Source organism: Eschrichtius robustus, chromosome 8 (assembly GCF_028021215.1).
Source record: "Eschrichtius robustus isolate mEscRob2 chromosome 8, mEscRob2.pri, whole genome shotgun sequence".
NCBI lineage: Eukaryota > Metazoa > Chordata > Mammalia > Artiodactyla > Eschrichtiidae > Eschrichtius > Eschrichtius robustus.
The window spans coordinates 117681245-117692211 of record NC_090831.1 but is presented as its reverse complement, the minus strand read 5'-3'; the positions used below and the strand labels follow the sequence as shown (position 1 = coordinate 117692211).

The following is a 10967-nucleotide window of genomic DNA, read 5'->3' as shown; positions in this document are numbered from 1 at the left end:
AGACGGCTATGAAATTTATCTTCTGTTTGAGTGTCCTTGCTGGTATGTATCCATGACTTTCTACTCTGTCCTATAAGGCACAGGTTAATATAGGATGGAGTGAGGCAGAGGCAGGATGTGTGGAAGGTGCAAAAGAAGAGTCAAGAGAAACTGTCAGAAGCATAATTAGGGGTCTCCCCTCTCAGACTCCAAAGGCTCTCGGGACAGGCTGAGCCCCCAGTGCTAAGCTATGGGGTAGGTTATGGTGTACACCTGCCTCAGAGAATGCTCAACAGTGAGTGTTCCACCCTGGTTATTCCAAAATGGGGGCTTCATCACACAGCAGGCAAGTCTAGTGTACTCACAAGGACAGAGTACTCATTTTGACATCTGATACGCCCCCTTTTTCAAAAGCTTAGAGACTCAGAATGCAGGGAATGGAGAACGTGGGAGCAAAAGATCAAATGCTAGGGCCCTATGTCCTACACTTCCTGACTACCATGACGTTCTTCTGATGGCAGAATTGGCTGGTGAGGCCTTTCCCACCACACCCTGACTTGCCTAGGTTGCATCACAAATTAGCTGTGTGAGCTTAGACAAGTTAATTAATCTATCTGTGCTTCAGTTTCTACAGTCAAAATGGGGATATTACTACTTACATTACAGAGTCATTGTGAAGATTAAATAAATCCATGTAAAGCACTTAGAACAAGAGCTCAATGTCTCTTGTCCTCAATAACACTCCACCCTTTTTTCCTTGGTGTTTCTAACTGTGTGACCACACAGAGAAGGGTGTGGTGAGGCACAGGACTGGGCTTGGGGAGGACTAACATAAGAACCAAGGGCAGCTGAGACAAGCACAATATTTCTGATATGAGAATCAGCCTTCCTCTTTATTCTCTAGTTTTTTTTAATAATATAATTCATTTATAAAAGCACTGCATGTTCATACTAGAAAATTTGGAAATATTAAAAAGTAGAAACAATGCTAATGCATTGTCTGAATTTACTCCCAGGTTTTATTTATTTTTAATGGTTTATTTTTGTTTCTTTACTTGTTTTTAGACAATTAGATTACTGGATTAAATGTACATTTTTATTTTTTAACTTAAAGGTTATCAATATTTCCTTTGCTGTTTAATATTCATTACAAATATAATTTTAATGTATATGACGTTCCATTTGTTCATATACTTTTGTATTTCAATGTCCAACATTACTTCATTGGACACTCATATTTCAACCATTTAGCTATTATAAATAGCGTTAAAATGAGCACATTTATTAATAACCTTTGTCTACATCTGATTATTTCTTTAGAATCAAGAATTCTTGGCTTTGGAAATATTAGGTCAAAGTTGACGAACCATTTACAATTCTTGATGCCCATTTCTGAATTGCTTTTCAAGAAAATAGAATAAATTCCCATTCCTATAAGCAGTAAATGAGAGTCTCTCTCACTGTACTTTCTTAGACTGAATATTACCAATATTAAACAAAAATGATTTGTATAAATATTAGATGAAACACTATGTCATTTTGATTTACATTTTTATTCGAAAAAAATGTCAAACATTTTCACATTTCCTGGCCAACTGATTACTTCTTTAAAATCATCCATATTTCTATTCAACTAGGAAGTAGTTGATTGTCTTATTCGTTCTAAGAACATCTTATATATGTTTCTCAGGGACATTTTTCCCCGCTCACTCATCTGTGCAGAAAGAAGACCATGCCCCCTATCTGGTATACCTCAAGTCTCACTTCAACCCCTGTGTGGGTGTCCTCATCAAAAGCAACTGGGTGCTGGCCCCCGCTCACTGCTACCTACCGTGAGTGCCGGGCATCCTTACCCACTACAACAGCTATACTCATTCTGCGCCGCCGGTGGTTCTCAAGTAGAGGCAGCTTCCCCTCCAGGGTATTTACATTTGGCAAAGGCAGACACCTTTGGCTGTCACAATGGGATGAGGGATGGGGGGAGGCTGCGCTAAGGGCGCCTACCCTGCGAACAGAGGCCAGGGCAGGGATGCAGCCGAACACCCCACCGCGCACAGAGCAGCCCCACCGCAGAGCAGAACCCGGCCCCACACGTCAGCAGTGCTGCTCTAGAGGAGCCCCGTTCTACGTACTATGCCTCTTCAGTCTCCCGTCGGTTTTTCAAGTTTTTTACTGGCAATAGGAATGTGTTTTGTCAGTTAAGGGACCAGCAGGTAACTGATGGTACACTCAAATTTGATTAAGTTGAGGAGAGTTTATAAAAAGAACTAATGAGAAAGGTATGGTCTCGTTATAGGGAAAACACAGGGAATAGTTCAGTCCCCCCGCGTTTAGTATCAGAAAGGTGCAGTTACTACCCCTAGACGTAAAGCGGTGGGGGAGAGAATGTTTACAAGGGGGGAGGGGGAAAGAAAGAGAGAGAGAGACAGAGAGAGAGAGAGAGCCCTGTGCGCAGAGACTGCCTGATAGGGGCTGTAACCTTTCGTCAAGAGACAGCCAACAGCCACGCCCTGTGGCAACCTTACAGGAAGAAAGATGGGAGGATATATACTCCAACCTCTCCCTTCTCCCTCCCCTTACTTTCCGGTGCTTCTTATTGGCCAAATACCAATCAAACGCTAGAGGACCAGAAAGCCCACTGACTTAATCCACATATATCACCTTCCCAAGTACAGGGCAGGATGAAAGAGTTGTGAGTAGATCTGATGAAGCAAACAGGAGATATCCAACACTCAAGTCACCTCATTCTCTTACTTCCACCAGAATGGAAATGCCCAATCTGATAGGCTGGAGCTGGAAAGGAGGGAAAATAATATTTCTATGCCATGCATCCTTTTCTTCTCCACTACATTAAGGACACTACATGAAAACATAGTGGTTAAAGGCTCCACCACTTAACTGTGTGACATGGGTGAATACTCTTACGTGCCTCCGTTACTTCATCTGTAAAATGGGGATTCAAAATAGAATCCACCTCACAGATTTGTTGTGAGTGGTAAATGACGTAATCTAGAATCCAGATAAAGCCCTTGGCAAAGTATCTGGCACACTATAACATTCAACATCAGCTTAGATGATGATGACGATGATGATGATGATTACTTCCAACCCCTTATCCCTCCAGAAACCTGAAAGTGATGCTGGGAAATCTCAGGGTCAGAATCAGAGATGGGACAGAGCAGATAATTGACCCTATCCAGATTGTCCGCTACTGGAACTACAGTCATAGTTCCCCCCAGGATGACCTCATGCTCATTAGGCTGGCTAAGCCCGCCAACCTCAACCACAAAGTCCAGCCCATTCCCCTGGCCACCAGCACCGTCAAGCCAGGCACCGTCTGTATGCTTTCAGGCTTGGACTGGAGCCAAGACAACAGCGGTGAGTGCACCTCCCACAGAAAATCAGGGTCATCAGTTATCCCTGAAGAGGAGCACCCATGTCTGTATAGCTGAGAAGGGAGGAGAATGGATGGAGACCAAAGGGAGATACTATATGAGTGGTCTGACAAAAAGAGACCCTCCCAGAAGTCCAAAGCTCCTCCCTTCCCAGGGTGACTAATGCTCCACTGCTTCTTCAGAGCTTTGGCAGAGGGGGCCACCAGGCCACCTGACTCTGCACAGAGGCCATGCCATTCCTGATCGTCAGAGGTACAATTCACATTAAGGAGTCTGTGCTCCCCTCTCCCATACTGGCTCACTTAACATGTGGAGGACACCTGAGAACCTGAGTCAGGTCACCTCTTATGCCTCCAAGAACAGACACAGAGAAGAAAGAAAACTCTGCTTTTTAAAGGGACATAAAGGCTATTTCAAAATCCTCAAGATTAACTCTCATAACCATGCACAAAATCATGTCTTCCCTTTGTCTCATTATTTTCTTCAGACACACACAAAACACCAGTTGAAACAGAAGGTGGTAATTGGAGCGCTAAATAACAATTGTGAAAAATAAACCAATTGTGAACAGGAAGGTTTCTTTTATCCCTGTCTTCCCTCAGGCAGACACCCTGATTTAAGGCAGAACCTGGAGGCCCCCATGATGTCTGATGCAGACTGCCAGAAAACCGAACAAGGAAAAAGCCACAGAAACTCCATATGTGTTAAATTTGTGAAAGTGTTCAGTCGAATTTTTGGGGTAATCTTTTCTCTCTATTCAACTTTCACTTACTTGTATTATATATGTCCAGTTAACTATTTAATCGTGATATTTAAAAAACTGAAAGCCCACAGCTTCGTAAATTTTTGAAAATTTGATAAGGCTGCAGCAAAGCCCCCCACTTTTTTCAGTAAAGGGCCCTCCTTAGAGATGTCTGTATTCATTAAAGGGCATCACGCAGTACCTAGAGTTAATAACACTTTGCTAGGTTTTTATTCTCATAGATGCAACTTTGAAACAGGCATTGCTTTTAAATAATTAATTCAAACTTTTCACAAATTGAAACTGGCTTAACCAGTTCAAACAAATGGAGTTTGACTCATTTTACATGTGAGTTCTAGAAAGGTTTTTCTCTGACTTTCTCAATGTCACATTAGTTACGACAAAGCTAGATAAATGACTCAAGCTTCCAGTCTCCCAACTCAGTGCTCTTTTCTTGATGCAGCATGCTACCTCTAGACAGGGCGCATCCACATTGCGGACGAGAGGGCTCCTATAAAGAGAAGATCTGACCATATCTGTCTCTCTCCCTCTCTCTGCATGATCCCTTGTAGGAGGTGGCCGTTGCTACTGTCATCTGCAAAGGCAAGCTACAGGGGATCGAGGTCGGACACTTCATGGGAGGGGATGTGGGCATCTACACCAATGTTCAGAAATATATCACCTGGATTGAGAAAGTCACTAAAGACAAATAAGACCAGACTACTCCCTCTGCATCCCAGTGGCTCTGCCACTGACAATACTAACCACAACTTTCCCCAAATTCAAAATAAAACGTCCAAATAGAAATATTTGGATGTATCACACCAGTATCCTATGTTTTCTTATTTGTGTCTCTGTCCATATCCCATAATGATCTGAAGAACCAAGAACAAAATATGAAATAAGCACTTTCTACATTGTACTGGGTTATATCCATTATCTCATTTAATGCTTATAACAACCCTTTGAGGTTATCGTTTATTCCTACTTTACAAATAAGAAAATTGAGACTAATATAGGTTACTTAACATTATCTATAGCTGGTAAATATCAGAACCTGAAATGGAACCCCAAAATGTCAGATTCTCAGCCCTGTGCTCTTAGCCTCGAAATTATAGGCAAGTCCATGGCATCACAAGAGATGCTGGCTTCTGTTTTCCTGCTACCTCTCTTACCATTCAAAGGGCTTGAAGCTCTCAATTGTGTCTCAGATCTTGGGTACTGAAATAAACTCTCCCAAAATGCAGCAGGCTGAAGGGAGAGAGCTAGCGGATGGGTAGGAGGTTGAAAAGAAATGTCAGGACAGTGACAACAATCACCAATCAAGTCCAAAGGGAGGCCTGGCAGCTCCAGAGCGAGACGAAGCAGTCATTTAGATCCAAGGACAGCACAGCATCAGGGCAGCAGCAGAGCTTAAGAGGTAGAGATAGCTGAGGGGAGGTGAAAGAAGGGCAGAAATTGGGTTTGGCCTCAGACCATGGGATTAACAAGGTCAAGAAAGCAGGTACCAGTCCTCTGGTTGAGAACTTGGTAAAACATCTCTCCAGATATCCCAGGTCTGGAAGTGATAGAGGAATTCAGGATACCCAAGAGATTTGGTCATACAGGACAAGGAAGGTTAAAGTAATCTCCCAGCAGATGAAGATTCAGGAAACAACCCCACACTATCCTTGAGTAACATTTTCTATTCCCAAGGTTTAAAATACAATCTATACTTTAATGACATCTGTGTTAGGCAGAATAATGCCCCCAAAATATGTCCACACCCTAATCTTCAGAACCCATGAATATGTTACTTTACATGGAAAATGCAGCTTTGCAGATGTGATTATGCTTATGGACGTTGAGATTATCCTGGATTATCTGGGTGGGACCAATGTAATCACATGGGCCCTTAAAAGTGGAAGAGGAAGGCAGAATATTTGGCCAGAGAGACGTGACAACAGAAGAGGCAGCAGAGATTCAAAGCATGAGATGGACCTACCCCCCACTACAGGCTTTGAAGATGGAAAAAGGGAGCTACAAGGCAAGGAACATGAGCAGTCTCTAGAAACTGGAAATGACCCTCAGCCACCAATTAGCAAAGAAATGGGAACCTTAGTCCTACAATCCTTGACAACTTGATTTTAACCCAGTGAAATCTGTCAAATTTCTGACCTACTACTAGTACTGTAAGATAATAAATTTGTATTGATTTAAGGTAATACATTTTATTGATTTAAGGTGTTTGTGGTAATTTGTTACAGCAGCCATAGAAAACTAATACAACTTTTAAATCCACAGCCCCTAAAAGAACTGCTTTTTATAACGGGATTTAAAAACCTTCAATGGTTCCCGATTGCCCTGAGAATAAATTCTAAACTTATTAGAATGGCATCCAAGCCTCCTTGATACTTCCCACCAACCTCATCCCACTCCCAAAATAGAATTTCTAATATTGTCTTGCCACTTGGCATTGCTTCCTGACCCTGTGAAATGTAAATCAGGTTAAAAAGAATGTCAGAGGAAAACATAAAAAAAAAAGCCCGGGGCTTCCCTGGTGGCGCAGTGGTTGAGAGTCTGCCTGCTAATGCAGGGGACGCGGGTTCGAGCCCTGGTCTGGGAAGATCCCACATGCCGCGGAGCAACTAGGCCCGTGAGCCACGATTACTGAGCCTGCGCATCTGGAGCCTGTGCCCCGCAACGGGAGGAGCCGCGATAGTGAAAGGCCCGCGCACCGCGATGAAGAGCGGTCCCCGCACCGCGATGAAGAGTGGCCCCCGCTTGCCGCAACTAGAGAAAGCCCTCGCACGAACCGAAGACCCAACACAGCCAAAAATAAATAAATAAATAAAGTAGCTATAAAATTAAAAAAAAGAAAGAAAAGAAAACGTACATGGACACCGATATTTAAAAAAAAAAAAAAAAAAAAGCCCAACGCCCTATTTCCTTTTAAGGTAGCAACCTGGTCAAGGCACAAACTTAACAAAGTTAGATCCATTTTAAAAAAAAATTCCTTGAGTTGAAGTCAAGTCTTCAAGTGTTGAATGCAAAGGCAACAGTATTCCAGGCAAAGTATTTCCTCTACTCCCATTGCCTATGACTTAGGCATAAACAAATCATATCAATCACTCTTCGAAGTAGACTGCAAACTGTGCTATGTTCAAATGTGTGAAAACTCCCTTAAATGCTGCCATGCAGCTGCTGTCTCATCAAATGATGCAAAGAACAATTATGCAATAGAAGCAACAAGAAAGATTAGGACTTGTTTAAATCAAAATTACCATCAGTATGACAAAAGATAACTCAAACAGCAGTGTAGATCTGGATCACCATTCAAAATCATCTGTCCTATAGCCTCAGCCAGAGGATGACCAAAAGGAAGTCTGAGAAATGAAAATTAAATCCATAATTCTACCTGTCAGAAAATTATCAATTCTGCAAAACAAGCAAGAACAAACCACAACCTATCTGGAAAGAAAACACAAAAGTTTCAGAATCCAGACGGAAAAAGAAACACTGAATGCACTCTGTGCTCCAAAGCCAATTAAAAGTGACCAATCCCTATTCATTGCCCATTTCCAAAAGCTCACCCAGAAAAGACCACCCAATTTATAATCATAAGAGCTAGCCCTTAAAAAACCTTCTGTAACTCCCCTTCTGTGAACATCACTGATGTTCTGTTCTTGATAAAGTTTTCCCTAGCTGGAACGATTATTAATAAATGACGCTGCGCTTGACATAGGCTTTCCTGATGATTTTGTGCAGATTTTAACAGCTTGTATCTAAAGCAAAGGCTCCACTTATTCACTAGATCTCATCCCCTCTCTTCTAGTCAAGAAAATCACTCTGGTACTATTTCTCTTTTGGTCTCTCGGTCTCTCAGTCTCTCTGTCTCTATGTCTCTTTCTCTCTCTCTCTCTCTCTCTCTCTCTCTCTCCCCCCTCCCATCAGTCCCATCAACACAGAACCACGTTGTTATATCTCCCATTAAAAAACTGTATTTAGATCTCATGTCCCCTGCCCCGGCTGTTATTCTCTCCTGCAACTTACAGCAAAACTCCTTGAAAAGGTTGTCTATTTTCACTTTTTTCCACCAATTCCTCTCCATCCCAGTCTCTTGATCCAACTCAAATCTGGCTTTTGCACAGCACTCCCTCTAAAACTACTCTTTCTAAAGTCACCAATAACTTGTATATTTCTAAATCCACAAGTCAATTCTCAGCTCTCATTTTACTTGACATTATCAGCATCAATTGAAAATGTTAGTCATTCCCTCTTCCTGGAAACATTTTCTTTACTTGGCCTCCAGGACATCACCTTTTTTCCATCTATCTCACTGGTTACTTCTTTTCAGTCTCCTCTATTGATTCCACCACATTTCTCCAACCTCTTAACATCAGAGTTCCCCAAGTTTTAGCCTTGGCCCTCTTCTCTTATACATATCATCCACTTCCTTAGTGATCTATGCTAGTCTTAAGATTTTAAATATGATATATAATCTAACAGCTCTCAAATATATATCTCCAGTTTGGACTTTTCCCTTGATGTCCAGTCTCAAGTATTTTACTCATATAGTCTACTTTGATATCTAATATATATCTCAAACTTAACATGTTCAAAACTGAACTCCAAGTCTTACCCACAAGTCAACCAGCCTCACCCACGATCTTCCCCATATGAACTGATGACAAGCTGATGACCCTGCAATTTACTCAGGCCAAAAATTTTGGAGTCACTTTTGATTCCTCTCGTCTCTCATATCTTATATCTAATCTATAGGTAAATCCTGCCAGGTCTATCTTCAAAACATTTCGACAATCTTACCACGTCTCCCTGTCTCCACTGCAACCACCCTGGTAAACCTGGAGCAGTGCAATATCCCCCAACCCATTTTATTCTTCTACTTTTGCCTTACTAAATTTAACCTATTCTCAGTACAACTACCAAAGTGGTCTTTTAAAACCTAAGTCAAGTTTTGTCACTTGCCTCTGCTAAAAACCCTCCAATGGTTCCCCATCTCACTCAGAATAGAAGATAAAACTTGAACAATGGTCTATAAAGTCCCTAAAATCATGGGCTCCATGGCCCTTTTGACCTCAGTGCCCACTACACCCTCTACTCTAGCCACAGTGGCCTCCTCGCTCCTCCTTGAACACATTAGACACTTTCTTACCTCAAACTTTTACACTTTCCCCAGACTCCTGCATGGCTACCTCCCTCACTCCCTAAAATCTTTGTTTAAATATTTTCTTAGTGAAGTCTTGTCTGACTACCCTATTTAAAATTAGGATCCCACTTTTGGTGGAAGTACGTATTCATTTTCTACAAAAATTTGGCAATGCATGTGATAAACCTTCGAATTATGCATATTCTGACTTCTACCTTTAGAGTTTTACAAGGATGTTTGCTGCAGCACTGTAGAGAGCAAAAAACTGGTGGGGTGGGGGCCATAGAGTATCGCTTATTTCTAAAAAGGCAGTACAACCATACACAATAATATGTGATCATTTAAAATGGTGTTGTAAAAGAATATGTATTGTCATGAAAATTATAAGCATAAGACTCAGTTTATGAAATAGTATACATGTTATGGTTCCATTTTTGTGCCCATAGCTATTCGTTCAACAATAGTTACTATTCTAAACACTGAAGGCACAAAAGAAAAACAAAGAAAAAGATTCTTGTCCTCAAGGAGTATACATTCTAGTTTAAAGGTACAGGTAGTTAAATTTTAAAATGTATTATGTCAGATAAGTACTATGAAAGAAAACTAAAGTGGAATTGGGAGTACTGGGGTAACATTTTAAACAGAGTACATATTGAGATTCATTTGACAAGGATCCCCAAAACTTGAGCAGGTTCTAAGAATTCTCCTTGGGAATGCAGAAAATAGAGTTGAAAGGCGTTTGGGAAAGGTGGTGTCTGCTCTCCTAGAGATATCATGATAAACAGAGAAGAGTGAAAATGCCACGATCAGGGGTGAGAAAGTGAGGATGAGGAATGCGTTGATGACAAGTTGTAATAATAAAGTGGGACAAATGCGGCTCCTGAGCCTGAATGTACCCAGAAGGCGATGACGATGAATGACAAAAGAAGGGAAGAGGGTAAGGGATCCATCCAGGGAACATCCAGCACATGGATCTCAGGAATAAGGATTTGGATTGGCTACTGCTCCTGTGGGGATACTGGGAAAACCCAAAGCCAGTTTGCAAAGCTAGGGGCCTTGAAGTGAATGCCGCTGTCATCAGATGTTCCTCCAACTCTTTTACTAGTTCCTCAGAATTATCCAGTGCTGAATTATAAAACCTTATTAAAAGAAAAAAAAGCCTGAACTGTTGATACCTGTTTTTTAAAGTTATCTTTTACCTTATATTCAAGATAAGTTCATCTCAGTGATACTATGCTAAGAAAACTTCAATGAGATTAGTACTCTATTTTTCTTAACCTTTTGTGCACATCTGAATCACCTGAGGAACTTTAAAAGACATAATGCCTGGGCCCTATCTCAGAGATTCTGATGTAATTGCTCTTGGGCAAGACCTGGGCACTTGATACTTTTTAATCTGCCAAAGTGATTCTCATATGCAGCCAAGATTGAGAACCAGAAACTAACTTTCACCATGAAGCTTGTACTAACTAAAGCTTTCCCAGAATTTTACAGCACACTAGAGGCTGCGAAAAATGGTTTTCTAAAAACCCACGTTTAATAATTGTTTCATACTGCTATATAGAAACACACTAACATTTGGGTATTGACCTTATATATAGCTACATTTCTAAATTAACTTATTTCCTAAAATTGTTTAGATTATTGGGATTTTCTATGTAGACAATCATATCCTCTTAAAATAATGAGTTTTATTTCTTCT

At 41.1% G+C, this 10967-nt stretch overlaps 1 protein-coding gene across 2 annotated transcripts; it reads left to right on the top strand.

Moving 5' to 3' along the window:
- The first annotated feature begins 8 nt into the window (after positions 1-8).
- On the top strand, positions 9-4829 carry PRSS37 (serine protease 37). 2 transcript variants are annotated; one of them, XM_068550197.1, is made up of 5 exons: positions 9-42; positions 1670-1811; positions 3104-3354; positions 3977-4113; positions 4689-4829. In XM_068550197.1, exons 1-5 carry the CDS (start codon positions 9-11, stop codon positions 4827-4829), a joined length of 705 nt encoding a protein of 234 aa, XP_068406298.1. The 2 variants fall into 2 exon arrangements, with proteins under 2 accessions (XP_068406298.1, XP_068406297.1); XM_068550196.1 differs by having other exon boundaries at positions 3104-3357.
- The last annotated feature ends 6138 nt before the right edge of the window (positions 4830-10967 follow it).